Here is a 21,047-nt window from a genome sequence, read left to right on the forward strand (position 1 = left end):
ATGTCACTTTTCAAACAATAGTTTGTAAATGCCTATAGTTTGAGATTTTAGTAGGTACTTTGTTTCTTACAGGGAGCAGCTACAATGCATACTGCATGTGTCCCACATCTCCTCTTATTTTCTCCTAATCCAGTAAAGCGAAACAGTGCTTGCAGTACTGTTGTGTCATTGATTTCACTCAGTTCTCTAGTTTTAGTAATTACAATATAAAGTGCAAGTGAGTTTATCTACTGCTTTTAACTAACTAAATTGGCTCCTGTATCTTTAACCCTAACGACAAAAATAAAATCATGGATTGCGATGGACGAAGCTTTTACTACAGATGGAAAAATAGTAATGTATCAAGTGTGCGGTAAAAAAAGTCGGATGCTCTGTGAAATCACAACTGGAGAGTCTTACCCATCCTATATCTGCCAGATATTGATATTTTAATATATTCACGATTTTACATATTTTGGTACATATTCAGCTTATTTTTCTCACATAAATATGTACATATTTCACACCTTGATATTACATAAAAATCCGGTCCCTAATTATTACTATAGTTCGTTTCACGAATAGAGAGTGTTACCTTGCGGGATTTTTAAATCAGTAGCAGGTTATTCTTCCAGGAAGATAAGAGAACTACCCAACGTTTCAAAAGAAACTTCATAGAGTCCCTCGGACGAGGCCACTTTTAGTGGCGTGTTAGTGGCGCTACTAAATTTTTGTAGAGAATTTTTCAGTCTTCCAGTGAACATGGACGTAGGAGGAGATATACTTTTGGCAAATTTGCTCATACGGAGAAAGAATAGAGGTAAACATAGAAGAAGAGTTTGAGTCCATCCATTAGTTTCGGAAGGCAGAATCGAGGACTATTCCATACCTTGTTTGATGATTTACATCAGAACAATAAAAATATTATTTAAAATTAAGCAAATGAGGAATGATATGGCATAAAACATAATTTTGTTTACTTCTTAAGAATTCAAAATTAAATATAATAGGCACCAAACATGAAAGCAATCATAGCACGCACGAGTAATTCAACCAATATAGCCTACTAGAAATAGGTGTCTGTAGGGTAATGGCAAAGTCAAGGCCGTGGTGTAATTGAACCCAGGTTCGAACCTGAGATCAGCTAATTTTTCATCTCTTTGTTAATATTTTATTTAGTACATTATTTTAGATGCGTTATTTTATTTTAATGTGAAATAAAGGGGATTTTACTACATAAATACTATATTCGTATTTCGCACTAGCCCAGTAATTTAGTAGTCTATAGTATTATTATATTTTCTCATGAAATTTCGGCCAGTGTATGGGACCGGTGCCCACCCAGCATCGTGATGCACTTGGGGAGCTACGATAGGTAGCGAAATCCGGTTGCGAATACCAGCTATAACGGCTGGGGGGGTCATCGTGCTAACCACACGATACCTCCATTCTGGTTGGATGATCGTCCACCTCTGCTTCGGCATGTGGGCGTGAGGCCAGCAGCCGGCTGGTCGGTCTAGGCCCTTCACGAGCTGTAGCGCCACGGATTATTATTATTATTATTATTATTATTATTATTATTTTTATTATTATTATTATTATGGTATTATTATTATTAGCCTATTATTATTGTTATTATTATTATTACTATTACTATTATTATTATTATTATTATTATTATTATTATTATTATTATTATTATTATGCAATTTTCAATGAAAAGCACAGAGTTCAATCAGCCAACATTCATGGGATTTATAGATTCTGCCAAAGCGTTCGATACGTTAATAGAAATATATTATGGCTATACTGTTTACTCACCTTCCTGCAACCACGATTCCTGTGCCTGCCGGAACTCATGAAAGATGTCCCCTGCAAAGACATAAACCCATCAGTTTCATGCACTTTCTACAGTATTTCATTTAGCAGAAATAAAAATATAACTATTCAGTACTGTCTTCTCCAACCCAGTAAGTTACTGGTGATCTTTTCGAAGAGAGCTTTGAGCATTGCGATATTTCAAGTTAGACCGATGATATTATTTTAGATGTTGTTTTTCACTATTTGTTCTGCTTCGTTACAATGCGTGATTTGTCGCTTTGCGTCACGTGTTGTGTTCCGTTATATTAGCCCACATGTTCCTTTGTCTCGTTACCCTACGTCTTGTGTATCGTTACGCTACGTCTTTTGTCTCGTTACGCTACGTCTTTTGTCTCGTTACGCTACGTCTTTTGTCTCGTTACGCTACGTCTTTTGTCTCGTTACGCTACGTCTTTTGTCTCGTTACGCTACGTCTTTTGTCTCGTTACGCTACGTCTTTTGTCTCGTTACGCTACGTCTTTTGTCTCGTTACGCTACGTCTTTTGTCTCGTTACGCTACGTCTTTTGTCTCGTTACGCTACGTCTTTTGTCTCGTTACGCTGTGTATTTTGTCTCGTTACGCTACGTCTTTTGTCTCGTTACGCTACGTCTTTTGTCTCGTTACGCTACGTCTTTTGTCTCGTTACGCTACGTCTTTTGTCTCGTTACGCTACGTCTTTTGTCTCGTTACGCTGTGTATTTTGTCTCGTTACGCTACGTCTTTTGTCTCGTTACGCTACGTCTTTTGTCTCGTTACGCTACGTCTTTTGTCTCGTTACGCTACGTCTTTTGTCTCGTTACGCTACGTCTTTTGTCTCGTTACGCTACGTCTTTTGTCTCGTTACGCTACGTCTTTTGTCTCGTTACGCTACGTCTTTTGTCTCGTTACGCTACGTCTTTTGTCTCGTTACGCTACGTCTTTTGTCTCGTTACGCTACGTCTTTTGTCTCGTTACGCTGTGTATTTTGTCTCGTTACGCTACGTCTTTTGTCTCGTTACGCTGTGTATTTTGTCTCGTTACGCTACGTCTTTTGTCTCGTTACGCTACGTCTTTTGTCTCGTTACGCTGTGTATTTTGTCTCGTTACGCTACGTCTTTTGTCTCGTTACGCTACGTCTTTTGTCTCGTTACGCTACGTCTTTTGTCTCGTTACGCTACGTCTTTTGTCTCGTTACGCTACGTCTTTTGTCTCGTTACGCTGTGTATTTTGTCTCGTTACGCTACGTCTTTTGTCTCGTTACGCTACGTCTTTTGTCTCGTTACGCTACGTCTTTTGTCTCGTTACGCTACGTCTTTTGTCTCGTTACGCTACGTCTTTTGTCTCGTTACGCTGTGTATTTTGTCTCGTTACGCTACGTCTTTTGTCTCGTTACGCTACGTCTTTTGTCTCGTTACGCTACGTCTTTTGTCTCGTTACGCTACGTCTTTTGTCTCGTTACGCTACGTCTTTTGTCTCGTTACGCTGTGTATTTTGTCTCGTTACGCTACGTCTTTTGTATCGTTACGCTACGTCTTTTGTCTCGTTACGCTACGTCTTTTGTCTCGTTACGCTACGTCTTTTGTCTCGTTACGCTACGTCTTTTGTCTCGTTACGCTGTGTATTTTGTCTCGTTACGCTACGTCTTTTGTCTCGTTACGCTGTGTCTTTTGTCTCGTTACGCTACGTCTTTTGTCTCGTTACGCTGTGTATTTTGTCTCGTTACGCTACGTCTTTTGTCTCGTTACGCTACGTCTTTTGTCTCGTTACGCTACGTCTTTTGTCTCGTTACGCTACGTCTTTTGTCTCGTTACGCTACGTCTTTTGTCTCGTCACGCTACGTCTTTTGTCTCGTTACGCTACGTCTTTTGTCTCGTTACGCTGTGTATTTTGTCTCGTTACGCTACGTCTTTTGTCTCGTTACGCTACGTCTTTTGTCTCGTTACGCTGTGTATTTTGTCTCGTTACGCTACGTCTTTTGTCTCGTTACACTACGTCTTTTGTCTCGTTACGCTACGTCTTTTGTCTCGTTACGCTACGTCTTTTGTCTCGTTACGCTACGTCTTTTGTCTCGTTACGCTGTGTATTTTGTCTCGTTACGCTACGTCTTTTGTCTCGTTACGCTGTGTATTTTGTCTCGTTACGCTACGTCTTTTGTCTCGTTACGCTACGTCTTTTGTCTCGTTACGCTGTGTATTTTGTCTCGTTACGCTACGTCTTTTGTCTCGTTACGCTACGTCTTTTGTCTCGTTACGCTACGTCTTTTGTCTCGTTACGCTACGTCTTTTGTCTCGTTACGCTACGTCTTTTGTCTCGTTACGCTGTGTATTTTGTCTCGTTACGCTACGTCTTTTGTCTCGTTACGCTACGTCTTTTGTCTCGTTACGCTACGTCTTTTGTCTCGTTACGCTACGTCTTTTGTCTCGTTACGCTGTGTATTTTGTCTCGTTACGCTACGTCTTTTGTCTCGTTACGCTACGTCTTTTGTCTCGTTACGCTACGTCTTTTGTCTCGTTACGCTACGTCTTTTGTCTCGTTACGCTACGTCTTTTGTCTCGTTACGCTGTGTATTTTGTCTCGTTACGCTACGTCTTTTGTCTCGTTACGCTACGTCTTTTGTCTCGTTACGCTACGTCTTTTGTCTCGTTACGCTACGTCTTTTGTCTCGTTACGCTACGTCTTTTGTCTCGTTACGCTACGTCTTTTGTCTCGTTACGCTACGTCTTTTGTCTCGTTACGCTGTGTATTTTGTCTCGTTACGCTACGTCTTTTGTCTCGTTACGCTACGTCTTTTGTCTCGTTACGCTACGTCTTTTGTCTCGTTACGCTGTGTATTTTGTCTCGTTACGCTACGTCTTTTGTCTCGTTACGCTACGTCTTTTGTCTCGTTACGCTGTGTATTTTGTCTCGTTACGCTACGTCTTTTGTCTCGTTACGCTACGTCTTTTGTCTCGTTACGCTGTGTATTTTGTCTCGTTACGCTACGTCTTTTGTCTCGTTACGCTACGTCTTTTGTCTCGTTACGCTACGTCTTTTGTCTCGTTACGCTACGTCTTTTGTCTCGTTACGCTACGTCTTTTGTCTCGTTACGCTGTGTATTTTGTCTCGTTACGCTACGTCTTTTGTCTCGTTCCGCTGTGTATTTTGTCTCGTTACGCTACGTCTTTTGTCTCGTTACGCTACGTCTTTTGTCTCGTTACGCTGTGTATTTTGTCTCGTTACGCTACGTCTTTTGTCTCGTTACGCTACGTCTTTTGTCTCGTTACGCTGTGTATTTTGTCTCGTTACGCTACGTCTTTTGTCTCGTTACGCTGTGTATTTTGTCTCGTTACGCTACGTCTTTTGTCTCGTTACGCTGTGTATTTTGTCTCGTTACGCTACGTCTTTTGTCTCGTTACGCTACGTCTTTTGTCTCGTTACGCTACGTCTTTTGTCTCGTTACGCTGTGTATTTTGTCTCGTTACGCTACGTCTTTTGTCTCGTTACGCTGTGTATTTTGTCTCGTTACGCTACGTCTTTTGTCTCGTTACGCTGTGTATTTTGTCTCGTTACGCTACGTCTTTTGTCTCGTTACGCTGTGTATTTTGTCTCGTTACGCTACGTCTTTTGTCTCGTTACGCTGTGTATTTTGTCTCGTTACGCTACGTCTTTTGTCTCGTTACGCTACGTCTTTTGTCTCGTTACGCTGTGTATTTTGTCTCGTTACGCTACGTCTTTTGTCTCGTTACGCTACGTCTTTTGTCTCGTTACGCTACGTCTTTTGTCTCGTTACGCTACGTCTTTTGTCTCGTTACGCTACGTCTTTTGTCTCGTTACGCTACGTCTTTTGTCTCGTTACGCTACGTCTTTTGTCTCGTTACGCTGTGTATTTTGTCTCGTTACGCTACGTCTTTTGTCTCGTTACGCTACGTCTTTTGTCTCGTTATGCTACGTCTTTTGTCTCGTTACGCTACGTCTTTTGTCTCGTTACGCTACGTCTTTTGTCTCGTTACGCTGTGTATTTTGTCTCGTTACGCTACGTCTTTTGTCTCGTTACGCTGTGTATTTTGTCTCGTTACGCTACGTCTTTTGTCTCGTTACGCTACGTCTTTTGTCTCGTTACGCTGTGTATTTTGTCTCGTTACGCTACGTCTTTTGTCTCGTTACGCTACGTCTTTTGTCTCGTTACGCTACGTCTTTTGTCTCGTTACGCTACGTCTTTTGTCTCGTTACGCTGTGTATTTTGTCTCGTTACGCTACGTCTTTTGTCTCGTTACGCTACGTCTTTTGTCTCGTTACGCTACGTCTTTTGTCTCGTTACGCTACGTCTTTTGTCTCGTTACGCTACGTCTTTTGTCTCGTTACGCTACGTCTTTTGTCTCGTTACGCTACGTCTTTTGTCTCGTTACGCTGTGTATTTTGTCTCGTTACGCTACGTCTTTTGTCTCGTTACGCTACGTCTTTTGTCTCGTTACGCTACGTCTTTTGTCTCGTTACGCTACGTCTTTTGTCTCGTTACGCTACGTCTTTTGTCTCGTTACGCTGTGTATTTTGTCTCGTTACGCTACGTCTTTTGTCTCGTTACGCTGTGTATTTTGTCTCGTTACGCTACGTCTTTTGTCTCGTTACGCTACGTCTTTTGTCTCGTTACGCTGTGTATTTTGTCTCGTTACGCTACGTCTTTTGTCTCGTTACGCTACGTCTTTTGTCTCGTTACGCTACGTCTTTTGTCTCGTTACGCTACGTCTTTTGTCTCGTTACGCTACGTCTTTTGTCTCGTTACGCTGTGTATTTTGTCTCGTTACGCTACGTCTTTTGTCTCGTTACGCTACGTCTTTTGTCTCGTTACGCTACGTCTTTTGTCTCGTTACGCTACGTCTTTTGTCTCGTTACGCTACGTCTTTTGTCTCGTTACGCTACGTCTTTTGTCTCGTTACGCTACGTCTTTTGTCTCGTTACGCTACGTCTTTTGTCTCGTTACGCTACGTCTTTTGTCTCGTTACGCTACGTCTTTTGTCTCGTTACGCTGTGTATTTTGTCTCGTTACGCTACGTCTTTTGTCTCGTTACGCTGTGTATTTTGTCTCGTTACGCTACGTCTTTTGTCTCGTTACGCTACGTCTTTTGTCTCGTTACGCTGTGTATTTTGTCTCGTTACGCTACGTCTTTTGTCTCGTTACGCTACGTCTTTTGTCTCGTTACGCTGTGTATTTTGTCTCGTTACGCTACGTCTTTTGTCTCGTTACGCTACGTCTTTTGTCTCGTTACGCTACGTCTTTTGTCTCGTTACGCTACGTCTTTTGTCTCGTTACGCTACGTCTTTTGTCTCGTTACGCTGTGTATTTTGTCTCGTTACGCTACGTCTTTTGTCTCGTTACGCTGTGTATTTTGTCTCGTTACGCTACGTCTTTTGTCTCGTTACGCTACGTCTTTTGTCTCGTTACGCTGTGTATTTTGTCTCGTTACGCTACGTCTTTTGTCTCGTTACGCTACGTCTTTTGTCTCGTTACGCTACGTCTTTTGTCTCGTTACGCTACGTCTTTTGTCTCGTTACGCTGTGTATTTTGTCTCGTTACGCTACGTCTTTTGTCTCGTTACGCTACGTCTTTTGTCTCGTTACGCTGTGTATTTTGTCTCGTTACGCTACGTCTTTTGTCTCGTTACGCTACGTCTTTTGTCTCGTTACGCTACGTCTTTTGTCTCGTTACGCTACGTCTTTTGTCTCGTTACGCTACGTCTTTTGTCTCGTTACGCTACGTCTTTTGTCTCGTTACGCTGTGTATTTTGTCTCGTTACGCTACGTCTTTTGTCTCGTTACGCTACGTCTTTTGTCTCGTTACGCTACGTCTTTTGTCTCGTTACGCTACGTCTTTTGTCTCGTTACGCTACGTCTTTTGTCTCGTTACGCTGTGTATTTTGTCTCGTTACGCTACGTCTTTTGTCTCGTTACGCTACGTCTTTTGTCTCGTTACGCTACGTCTTTTGTCTCGTTACGCTGTGTATTTTGTCTCGTTACGCTACGTCTTTTGTCTCGTTACGCTACGTCTTTTGTCTCGTTACGCTACGTCTTTTGTCTCGTTACGCTACGTCTTTTGTCTCGTTACGCTACGTCTTTTGTCTCGTTACGCTACGTCTTGAGTAAAAGAGTAGGGATGTGATTATTTTTTAGTTAAGGACGAAAATATATTATGGTATAAAGTGTGTAAGTTGGACATAAAAGTTAAAAATCGTCGTGATTTACAAAAGCATTGCGACTCTAAAAGACACGTCGAACATCTGAAATTGTTTACTGATTCGATTTCGTATCAGTCCACTTTTTATTATGACTTGTATCTTGTTGATATGTGCGAATATTGCGCTCCATAAACTTGAGAAACCACATTGTTGACACTTGATTTAAAAGTATTACGTTTAGAAAATTGCCGACTCCAACAACCATGCGTAAACCAGGGCTTAAGCTACAGTCGCATCTGTTGCATTTTGCTACTCGACTTCTAAAAATGTAACAATTGAATTTAATTAAATTTACGGCAGGGCGGCACTAGGGCCCAGCACTGCGATCTTTACGATCTATTGCGCTAACCCTCAAGCTAGGCGCATTCCCACACCCACACCGGCTGACTACACTAAGGTTCGCTGCGTACCCAGGTGTCGAGCAGGCAACCCCACTCGTCCCTAGGCCAGCCCCCTCCGTGCGTCGCCAGCCGGCAATCGGGGAATGCAATGAGATGATGATGACGAATAGAGAAATGGTAACGAAATGATGCAAATGCCTAATATGGGGAAAAACGGGAGGACCCCGAGAAAAACCCCAACTGCGACCTTGTCAGCCAAAAGTGTCACTATGGATTTTTTCAATGAAATATCCCAGACCTGACCGGGACTCGAACCCTGGCCGCCTGCGTAACAGGTCAGAGGTCTGACCACTCAACCACCGCAACAAACTTTCAATGTATATGTGCAAATTATGGCAACTACATTTGTCGTTCTGCGATAAATGAGGTTTGAATTATAGACTGCATGGGGTTAAATGCAAGCGGCCACACGGAGCAGTAAATGTAGCTTGTTAAGCGCATTTCAAGGTCGTGTCGCAACTCGAATGCGTCCGGGTCCATTTCTTCTGCTGTTGGGTGGCCAGACGTAGCGACAATTACTGCTGTTAGGTAGCTAAACGCAGCTACAAATGTAGCCGCGATGTGAGTTTGGTGTGTCAGTATGTTTGTCATTTCGTTTACATATTGTAGCCAGGTCATCGTTTCTTGTAAAATGGAAGTATTTGACTTCTCTGCCTTTGGTTTTCTTCGCATAATTATTGCATATGAACACGGCACAATCTGGCAATTTTGTAGTCTTTAAATCACATGTAGGAAAACCTGTATAAACTTGATATATATTTCGTAATTTTACAATAATAATAATAATAATAATAAAAATAATAATAATAATAATAATAATAATAATAATAATAATAATAATAATAATAATAATAATAATCTATACTAATAATAAATCTGTAGCCGAAATTTTTCTGGTAATTTTCGATTTTCCAAAAATAATTGGTCCTAACATAAATAATTAACCACTCTGAAACCGAAAATCGCTTTTTTGACATTTTTGTTTGTATGTCTGTCTGTCTGTCTGGATGTTTGTTACCTTTTCACGCGATAATGGCTGAACGGATTTCGATGAAAATTGGAATATAAATTAAGTTCGTTGTAACTTAGATTTTAGGCTATATGACATTCAAAATACATTTTTTAAAAGGGGAGTTATAAGGGGGCCTGAATTAAATAAATCGAAATATCTCGCTTATTATTGATTTTGTGAAAAATGTTACATAACAAAAGTTTCTTTAAAAATAATTTTCGATAAGTTTTATTCCTTGAAAAAATTTGATAGGACTGATATTTAATGAGATAAATGAGTTTTAAAATTAAAATAACTGCCATCTAAGGCCGTGTAATGAATTAAAAAACAAGTGACTTCGTCTATAAGGGGCCTTGGACAGCAACAATCGAAAGCTATGAAAGATAGCCTACAGAGAATGTTTCTGTGTTTGTATGAAGTAATATCAGAAGTTAAATTAACCGATTTGTATAATTAATTATTATTTCATCACTGGAAAGTGTAGTTTCTCTAGCTATAATGTTATCACAGTAACTTCTGAGTGAATCGAGGACAGGTAAGATTAAAATAGCTTCTTATGCACAGAAAACTTGATAGGCTATTCTGTATATTCGTTTCCTGTATTTCCTAAACTAATTTTTATGATCAAATGAGTGGTCTCTGGATCAAAATGATCGCATTTTAATTTTTTAATTCAATTTAAATTAAGTAACATAATAAACGACTTATCCTTCTATCAAACACGAATGTTCCCTGGATCAAATGTCCTATTTAAATTATGTAATTACTTTATATTTATTTGTAACGGGTGCAGCGGAGCGCACGGGTACGGCTAGTAATAATAATAATAATAATAATAATAATAATAATAATAATAATAATAATAATAATAATAATAATAATAATAGCAACCTATGATCAGCGATAAAGCCATTAATAAAGTGATACTCGTGTGTCTCTTTATTCAACAAAAAAAAATTTCAAGTTATTTTACATAACATCCCCTCTCAGTAGATTACCCGCACAAATACTGCTCAGTTTCTGCTTAAATGTGTACACAAGACATGTCACACTAGCGACATTTGTAGCCTAGTTCATTTGCTAACGTACAGTACTACAGCAAGCTGCTGAAAAAATCGGTACGAGAAAATCGTCTACAAGAAATGATCAGAAAAATCTGTCTGATAAGGTCATTATTATACAGTACACGACATTCCGGACTTCATAAGGTCAATCTGACAGTATCATCTCTGACCGAATACCATTGGGAAGCCCCCGCCAAGCTTAACGTCCCCATCCGACGGACGAATCACTATCAACAGTGACATATGCCTTCTCTTCATATGCACTACGGGGAGAAGGCATATGTCGCTGTTGATAATGATTCGTCCGTCGGGTTATTTAGCGTCTGAATGAAATGAAGGTGATAATGCAGGTGAAATGAGTCCGGGGTCCAACACCGAAAGTTATCCAGTATTTGCTCGTATTCGGTTGAGCGAAAACCCCGGAAAAAAACCTGAACCAGGTAACTTTCCCCGACCGGGATTCGAACCCGGGCCACTTGGTTTCGCGGCCAGACGCGTTAACCGTTACTTCACAGGTGTGGACTCTCGTCCGTCGGATGGACATGTTAAGCCTGGCGGCTCCCTTGGTGCTATTCGACAGGAGTAGGCTACGTGCCGGCACCGGGTTTCCCCTTCTTCCTTCCTCATCTTCATCATCACTCATTCCATATACCACGCTTACACGAACATTTACACATACTCTCACCCTAATACATGACATAACTCTCCACAGATACACATCATGTACAGTGTGGCCCGCCAAAGTGGTGTACAACTAGAAAACGGGTCACAGTTCTGCCATCTATCCGCAGTATGCGGAACCCGAATCGCAAGTGAAGTGGATGGGCATTGGATACACATACACAGTTTCCGTTTTCTCTGTAGTATAAAAGAATCTGTCAACCCTCAGCCACTCTTTAATTTACAATAATGCCAGCACTTTTTACTTAAGAGCCTTTAGTAGAAACATTTTATTCGCATTCCCAGATCACGTCTTCGTCTTCACAGCCACTTTCACACAAATCATTCCATTACTGGAAGAAACAGTAGGTTCGTTATTCACACTAATAAGCTCATGGTAAATAATAAGTCTGGTAGATTATTCCACAAATATCCAAAATGCTTTTTCAACAGATTTACAACATCAGTTAATTTTGCTTTTATAATATGGTTTCTATATGCTGGAGGCACTACAGGGTTGATTTCTTATACTGAATTACCCTTTTTACAACGCTTCTGTAACAGCATGAATCACTACGCAAGAATATTGCTCTCCCTGATAACTACTTTCTAAAATTAAATCCCTCTTCTTTCAAGCAGAATAAATAGCTGTAAAATATGTGTAGCATAGTAATCTGTAGATAAGGCATGCTTTGGAATAAACAATAAAGATGACCGGCTCAATTTATGAGGGCGTGAAATGGGCCTGGAGTAGACAAGTTTTGGAACAATCCCATCAAGGATAAGGCTGATTGTGGAGTAAAACTAAATTTTTCAACACAGTTTTAAATAGGAACAGATTTTTTAACAGAAACGATATTAAAATAGCTAAATTTTATAATATGGAATACACTGGTATTGCTAACTCATTTTCTGATTTTTGAGAAGGCAGGTTTGGAACTATAGGACTCAAACATACAAAGTGTATAACAATATTTTTTCAGTTGAAAATTGAAGGGTTCAGAACCATAGTGGGCCAAGCACCACTTACTAAAACCGTAGAAAACAAGGGTTAAAATGAAGTTACCATAATTCAATGGAAACATATAGCAAGTAATATAAAGTAACTTATACACATTAGAACTAAATGATATGTCAATCGTCATTAAACTATGGTATTCACTTAACTTTAACCCTTGCTTTTTCCGTTTTTAATAAATGGCGCTTGGCCCACTATGGCTCTGAACCCTTCAATTAAAATAATGGCAAAGTGTTATCCAGTGATATTTTCAGTGTTTGAAGTAAAATCAGCTTAAATTTTAAAATAAATAGTTAAATATTCTGATCAATCAGCCTTTTTTTTCTTTTTGAGAATATAACAATCAAACTGGTTATAGCCTATGTATACGAAAGTAAACTCCATGAATTTAAAGCTATTAGGCCTACTAAAATTTTGAAATAAAATCCAAATAAATTGACATTATTTAAGTATTAGTGCAATAAGTAGACATCCCCATTTTCTCACTTAAAAAATTTAAAGAACAGATATTTTTTAAAATCTCTTAATAGGTGGCTGTATAAACAATGATCAGAAAATAACGATTTCTTGCTCAAATTGGCCTATGACTGCCTCCGTGGTCTGTTGGTCAGCATGCTGGCTTCCAGATCAGGAGGTCCCGGGTTCGATTCCCTGGGTGTCTAGAGTCTGGAAATTTGTGTGAATGTGAGTGTGATTGTGAATGTGCCGGGTTAATATTAATTAACCAATCATCACAAATATAAAATACATCAGGACTGTCGCTGGGCAGTAACCTGAACACACGTTTCAGCGTCACATTGTTGACAAGTAACTCCATCTGTTGGATGCTATAGCGTTACCTACAACGAAAAAAAAAAATTGGCCTATATAAATTAAAGTTTGAAATTGAATAAATTTTTTTTTTTAATTTCAGTATTAGGCTACTAATACAATAAAGCAAATTATTTTTTACTTCTGCGTAAAACCTGGTTTGCTATGCCAAGTAAATTACCTGTAATTTACATAAAAACTTAATGAGTAAATTACCTTGCCAACACTGAAATGCTGTCATTCTACAGCGGTTTAGCGTAATTTCCACTTGTAATTTATTCTTCGCATATACTGAATATTAAAAATGGATTTCTATCAAGTGGACCTAAGACTTTGATGTCCGTTTTTCCTATTATACTCGTTGATGTCGATTTCTTTATGAGGTTAAGTTAAAACCATATTGGAAATAGCTGTGCTGTATCAGGAAGTGTGCTGAAAGTAAATGTTGCAGATTTTGTTCAAGAAGAAAGATAGCAGCTACTTTATATAAGTTTACTTAGGATAGAAGTAAGTCTAATTACTCGTTTCTTATTGAAAGAATTAAGTTTTATATATAAAAACGGATAAGGAAATTAATTACGAGGCTCAAGTTCTTGGTACTTGGACAAAATTACTGAAAAATTCATATAGCCTATACTCTAAAGCTAGGCGCGCACTTACTGGAAAAATTTCTTTCACAGCGTTCAGATTTTTATTACAGTATCGCTCACTTGTCCGCTTTCCGAATTAATAATCAAATAGTGTTGTAATTTACCGCTAGAACGCATTATTTCATTATACAGAGCATATCAAAAGTCCGGTAACACTTTCAATATTTTATTACACAAAAAACTACTAATGATAGCACTTTCAAACACACGTCAGTTTAAATTGAATCTCTCAAAGTTATTCAGCCGCTTAATTTTCAGCGACGGAGCGACATTCCATACGAGTGGGAAAATTAACAAGCACAACTGTCGTGTTTGGGGTACACAGAAACCTCACAGAATCATTGAACATGAGCGTGATTCACCAAAGGTGAATGTTTTCTGCGCGTTGTCACAACGAAAACTGTAAGGACCTTTCTTCTTCATTGAAGCTACTGTGACTGGACATTCATATCTGGACATGTTGGAGCAATGGTTGGTGCCTCAACTTAGACAAGATCTCGATGACGATTTCGTCTTTCAGCAAGATGGGGCTCCGCCACATTTCCACAATGCAGTTCGTGCTTACCTGAATACGGAGATGTCTGATCGTTGGATAGGACGTGCTGGAGTAAGGGACAGATGTTTCATGGCATGGCCACCAAGGTCACCCGATATGACTGCATATGACTTTTTTCTATGGCGGTAACTAAAGGACCGTGTGTTTGTACCGCCTTTGCCACGTGATTTAGAGGAACTAAAAACCAGAATTCGAGAAGCTGCTGCCACGTTCACAGAGGATATGTTGAAAAGGGTATGGGAAGAGTTTGATTATCGTTTGGACATCTGCCGAGTCACTCGTGGTTCACACATTGAATCTCTGTAAGGTGTAAACAGAACTTTAAGAGTTTGACTTTAAACTGACGTGTGTTTGAAAGTGCTATCATTAGTAGTTTTTGTGTAATAAAATATTGAAAGTGTTACCGGACTTTTGATATGCCCTAGTGTTCTGAACTGAACCTGGAAATAAAATGAATAGCTCTGTAACTTAAACTATGAAGGACATACCTGGTTAATTTAGTATTTTCCCAATCTCATGCCATGTTCTATCTCCGTATTACATTGCTATAATTCTAATTTCATAAATTATAAAGCTCTTCATATTGTTGGACTTAATAAAATAAGATTCGTGTCACCCATTTCATTATACCTTCAGTATTACCGCGATTGGAGGCCTTACAATCGATATATGTGCCATGACATTCTTTATTTCGATCTTGCTCAAACTATAATTTAACAATATCTCCGACAAAAACAAAAATTTTAGCTTTCCAAGGGAAAACACAGGTACGATGTAAAATTTTAATTAACGACAATATAGTAGAGCAAGTAAGAGATTTTAAATACCTGGGCTGTGAAATTGGAAACACAAGAGAATTAGATCAACAAAGAAAATTACAAAATTTTAATCAAAAATGTGGAACGATTAAAAGAACCCTATTAAACAAAACAAGGAAAGAAACCATTCTGAAGTTTTACAAAGTCTTGACAGTCCCATCTCTCTTGTATGGCTCAGAATGCTGGACCCTAACAGAAAACCAAAAGCACAAAATAGAAGTATCAGAAATGAGATTTTTGAGATCGGTAGCTGGATACAGAAGAACAGACAGACGATATAATGAAACGATAAGAGACGAACTGAACATATTCAACTTAAATAATAAAATAAAAGAATACCAAGAAAAATATTATGAACACGTACAAAGAATGCCAGAATACCGTATCCCTAAAAAGATTCTAGAGTACAAACCTAAAGGCAAGAGAGACAGAGAAGACCTACGAAGAGATGGAGAGATCAATTTCTTTGAGAGGACGGAACAGGTCGAAAGGCCTAATCCCTGTTGATGATGATGATGATGATGATGATGATGATGATGATGATGATGCTCCGTAAGGAAATCCGTTTAGTAAATCCATATACCTTGGGTCATGAGGACAGAGGCGATACGGGCGATGTCCATTTAAAATAATGCAAAGACTAAAAATCCGAACGCGACAAACGAATTTTTTCCGTTAATGATGCACATTTTGAACCGAGTGAAGATTACCATTATGACTTGAATTTACGCTGCTTTCATTTCGATGGGCTTCACAGTACTCAAGGATTCGAGGCATAGGAAGAAAACTCTATAATTCAAAATATTAAAATCATATCTATGGCAATGTAGACAATAAGAAATTTCAACTATTTCCTGGCTTCTCATAATTTCTTAGGTTACTATTGTAGCATTGTTGTCGTCATGACCAACTTTATAGTACGGTATGTTTTTATGTATTTATTTGACAATTTTTGTACATTAGTACTATCAATTGTGCATAGTACGGTATATTTAGCTTGTTTAATGTATTTCATTCTAGAATGTTGATGTTAAATTTAACTGAAACTGTTTTATTTTTATTATGAAAGTGACATGAAATCTGTGAAAAAGAGAAATATATTAAAAGTGCAAAACACGTTCCGTCAAGTTTGTAGCTGTTAAGACTTGGAGTGAATGACAATATATGACATATAATCTAAATAATAAAATAATGCATCAGGGAAGAACTGCTGTTTACAGAGCTGTGAAGAATAATGTAATTTTAATGTTTAAAATATTACGCATACACTAAATATTCACTATTGTACTTTCTTACAAGACATGGTTAAATTATGTGCCACAGAAACTCTTGAAGATGAAGATGTACAATGTAGGCTACTAACTCAAGAAGTATTTCGTCATGCGTAACTGAAGATAATTTTAGTGCATATAGCCAACAGACAATAGACAACAAAATCTATAATGTATCTATATTTGTACCAATTAATGTTCTTATATTTTGTCACAAATTCAGGCACCGTAGGCCTGTTATTTGAGGTGAGAAAATCCAAGCTAGACGAATTTCCATACATTCCAGTTCTAAGAATCTCTTTCAAGAAAGAGAACTCCCGCTTCCTTAGGATGTGTACAGGAACTGCATGGTCCAGATGGAATCTGCTCACAGCTGCTTCTTGTATCACTGAACCTGGGTTCGAATACAACTGGACCCACGCTCATTTCAGAGACATCGTCTTCGATTATCATCACCCGAGCATCAATTTCGTGCGATCTGTAGATCCACCATATAAGGCCAACAACTTTACACAACATAACGGCGTATACTTCAATAACCTAGCCCTCTTACCTGTGGATTATGTAACAAATGCTTATAAAAAGTACCTCGGGAAAGTTAAATTTTCTAAGAAGGAAATTAATGAGAACTGTACAGGTGTTGGTTATGAAAGGTTATCAAATAAAGTCATTGGTAACAAAGTGTATATGCGAGGGGTTCAGCATGTTATAAAATTAGGAAAACCTCTATTCCCCTGTTCTGATTATATCGAAGGTTTCAGCTCCGATCACATTTGTTTTGAAGGTGAATCACCGAGTATTAACGAAGGTGACGAAGGAGGAGCTCTTTTATGTGACGGCCACCAATTGGGAATAGTGAACATGATCAAGTGGACAGGCCTGGACAGGGCAGGAAGGAATATCAGTGTTATAGTTTACACTACAGTGTGGGGTATCTTCCCGGCCCCTCTACAAGCTATTGGGGTTAGACATGCAGTATGCTTTACGGAGTTTGTGTTGTTAATAATAGGCTATTTGTGAAATAAATTCTAGTTATTTTCAAAATATCGTGTATATGTGATTTACCCATAAGCAAACGTTTCTCAAACACAAATATAAGCCACTGGTAATTCTGGAAGTATTAGTTATTGGGTGGTATGCATAAAGTTGAAGTAAATGCTGTTACTAAGGTTTTCGTAGTATATACTATGATCTGTATGTATAAAAACCCATAGTAAATTCTTTCCTGTGTAGCAGAAAATTGATCTGGAAGGCCGTGTTTAGTTTATGCTAGAATTGGTCGTATGAACTACTATTTATATGCATAACAAGAAATATATAGGCCTACTTCTATTTCTAAGTATAAACTAAGAAAAGTTGTAGTCTGCCCTATTTGAGACTTTGTTAGCTTAGCATAAGCATTTGTACTGTTTAAAATGGCATAATTTTTGCAAATTCGCGCTAGAAAATCTTACAAAAACTTGTACTGAGATACTAACTGTTAAAATATTAAAAATCCTTTATGTTAATTTACTGTTATTGCACCAAAAAGTGAACAAAAAACAAGGAACCTTGGTTAGAGAGAAAGAGAGAGAGAGAGAGAGAGAGAGAGAGAGGAAAGAACACTCTCCACGTGGAAGAGGCTGCCTCAATCCCTAAGGCAAAATCTGTACTTATCAGTTTGGCTCCCTTGCTCCCCCCCCCCCAAGACATTTTTTTTAGTTGGTTATTTAACGACGCTGTATCAACTACTATGTTATTTAGTGTCGCTGAAATTGGTGATAGCGAGATGGTAATTGGCGAGATGATGCCGAGGATTGGCATTCACCTTACGGTTGGAAAAACCTCGGAAAAACCCCCAACCAGGTAATCAGCCCCAGCGGGGATCGAATCCGCGCCCGAGCGCAACTTCAGACCGGCAACAAGCGCCTTAATCGACCTTCCTGCGAATCAGAAAAAAAAAAAAAACTTCATACTTAAGTAGACTAGCCTATACAGAATGAACCGTAAATTATGTCATTAATTTCAGGGGGTTATTCTTTGAGATATTTCAAACAAAAATGTTTAATACAGTTTTTCTAGCTTTTGCTTCCTCTTCGAGATAAAAATTCTGTAGTGTTTTGTCAGAACATAGTAACACCACAGCCTAGTATATACAGTCACGAAGCTTGAGTTGTGAGGGTGCTAGGAACAAAAGACTGTGCCGGTACTATATCGCATTGTCTGTAATGAGGCGATATTAGCGATCCTAGTGGTTAGCAACTATCTATGGATGCATATTTACTATGAATTGAGTTTCGTGACTATATATAGGCCTACTAGACTGTGGTAACACCAAAAAAGCTGTTTTGAGATACAAACATTTTTATTTTCACTTTTCCTTTAAAAATCATTCTAATTCACATACAAATGTGAATGAAAATTACATATATTAGGGCAAATTTTAATTATACGCACATGCTCTTGCTTTTCTATAGCTTCTAAGTAGCCTACCGGTAAGTGTAGACAGCAGGAAATGACCTTTTGGAGTTATGTTTTGATCAAACACCACAGAATTGTTTTATATGAAACATTTCATAGCGTATTTCGGGAAAACCATTGCTTGAATTCGCAATTAAGAGAGCAGTGTATTATGATGACTATTACACTTTTACTACGTCACACTACTTTTGACTAATAAAACTGTACGAAAGGACGTCTTTCAACCAATAATGGCTGCTTACCGCAAAATTGTATCGCGTCCCTAGCAATTGTTTAATTTTATCGCTTCCCTAGCATTTATTTATTTTTATCACTACCCTAATATTTGTTTCTTTGTTTGCCAACATTTCAAACTGCGCTGGTCTGGACGTCAAAAAACAGAAAATTACAAACCACTCCAGTCGATGCACAGCACTTTCAAATATGACTCACATTGGCATTCAAGAACAAGAATTAATAAAGATCACTGGTCATAGTTATGCATCTTCCCTGAATCCCTATTTACAAATAAATGAAGAGCACCATTCGGAAATCCTGAATAAGTTGAGGGATACACCATGTACATCAACGAGTTCATTTCTTTTACGCACACGTCCAATATAATATCAACTCAACCATCAACGACTAAAACATTCAAATTTGAAAATTGTACTTTCAATAATTGTTCCTTTTAAAATTATTCATGTTTATTTTTATGTCATCGTTAATTAAAACTTACTTGTTTATTTCATCATATCTAATTAAAACTTTTCTAACACTTGTTTATATTATTTAGGTTATGTTATAGCTTCTGCTATATGATATTATGGATAGTCACGTATCAGAGATTGTTTAATACTAAGACTTATTGAAAATCATCTGTCAAGTGACTTTGATTATTGGGATCCGGAGAATTGAAGTGGAATGTAACTGTTTTAATAAAAGTGAAACTGAATCAATAAAGCCTTCTTGACTAGTAACCGTCTACGAAGTTCGATTAAGATTCCATAGTTGGCACAACTGATAACAAGAAAACAGCTAATCATAACACACTACTGCCATCTAGCATGGATCTGGCGTAATATTTCTAATGTTGAGCTGATACAATAATACATTTGAAGACAGTTGTATTTTCGTAAGTCAATTAATATTTTATTGTATTGGAGTACTTTGTTACTTCTATTCTTTATATACTTTCTTGTAATCGTGTAATAGTCAATTAAATCCCACTCGAGTTTTGATTTTCTCTAGATAAATCAAATCCTCTAGTGAGATTACTGTTGATAAATGAGTGAAAGAATTTTATCTTTGTCCTTTAAATGTGCAGAAATTGGCCCGAACAAATGTAACATTTTAAAATTCCTTCGTAGAACGAAAAGTTACATTTTTTTTTGGATCAAATTTCTGCACATGCAACGGACAAAAGTAAAATTCTTTCAGTCATTTATTATCATAATATACTGCTCTCTTAAAATGATTGAGCATGTTGGGAATTAAAACAATGGCTTTCCCAAAACACGCAATGAAATGTTTCATATAAGCTTAAAACAATTTTTATCTCGAAAAGGGAGCAAAAACTAGAAAAATTGTATAAAACCTTTTCGTTTGAAATATCTCAAAGAATAATCCACTGAAATTAATGTTATTGCTTACCGTCCACTCTGTATGCAGTATTTTTAAACGAGCTTACAAACACTTATGAAAATGAGCGACGCTCCCTTCCCTCAACCAGAGCCATCTTCAGGTATAAGCCGGAGCATGGGTAGGTTTGGCAACGCTGAGTGGAGGCAGGCGGAGGCGAAATAAAGGCATGACGTTTGACGTTTTAGTGCTTTGATTTCGTTGTCACATGTACATTTTCGACATTAATTGATACAAAACTAAGTGCATATGATCAAGATTCAGTGTATTGATGTAAGTAATTTATTACGGAATCCGAAATGGTATTTTATTTGAGTTTCAGAATACCGCGTAAATACTTGCATACAGCCACTTACAACTTAAAAAAATTGAAAGCATACGTGTTTTTTATTGATGATACAATGGAAAATAAATAAATACTTAAGAGAAATGTTACTTGTACCAAAAATAAATAAAATAACGACGTACTTTCGCAATACCCTATTCCAATCAATTAACCATTATGTAGCTAGTAAATTGCCAATGTCTTGCCACTTTAGATTGTTTCACCTCTGACGTGAAATGTCTAGGATATCGTCAATTTTAATCTCATGTAGATTATCTGTCATGCTTTTCTATAAATATTTCAGATGCCTATGAAGCCAGTTTTAGTTTGAACCTGGCCAGTCATCATAACAAT

The 21,047-nt window shown here is 38.0% G+C and overlaps 1 protein-coding gene across 1 annotated transcript in view; it reads right to left on the bottom strand.

The window, feature by feature from the left end:
* Nucleotides 1–21,047, bottom strand: part of LOC138704380 (ETS translocation variant 4-like) — a 150,900-nt gene that overhangs the window by 65,375 nt on the left and 64,478 nt on the right. Inside the window, exon 4 of the mRNA XM_069832209.1 lies at nt 1,801–1,851. Coding sequence (XP_069688310.1) covers nt 1,801–1,851 — 51 coding nt within the window. The remainder of the gene's footprint in view (nt 1–1,800; nt 1,852–21,047) is intronic.

The sequence above is a fragment of the Periplaneta americana genome, chromosome 8, assembly GCF_040183065.1.
Source record: "Periplaneta americana isolate PAMFEO1 chromosome 8, P.americana_PAMFEO1_priV1, whole genome shotgun sequence".
Lineage (NCBI taxonomy): Eukaryota > Metazoa > Arthropoda > Insecta > Blattodea > Blattidae > Periplaneta > Periplaneta americana.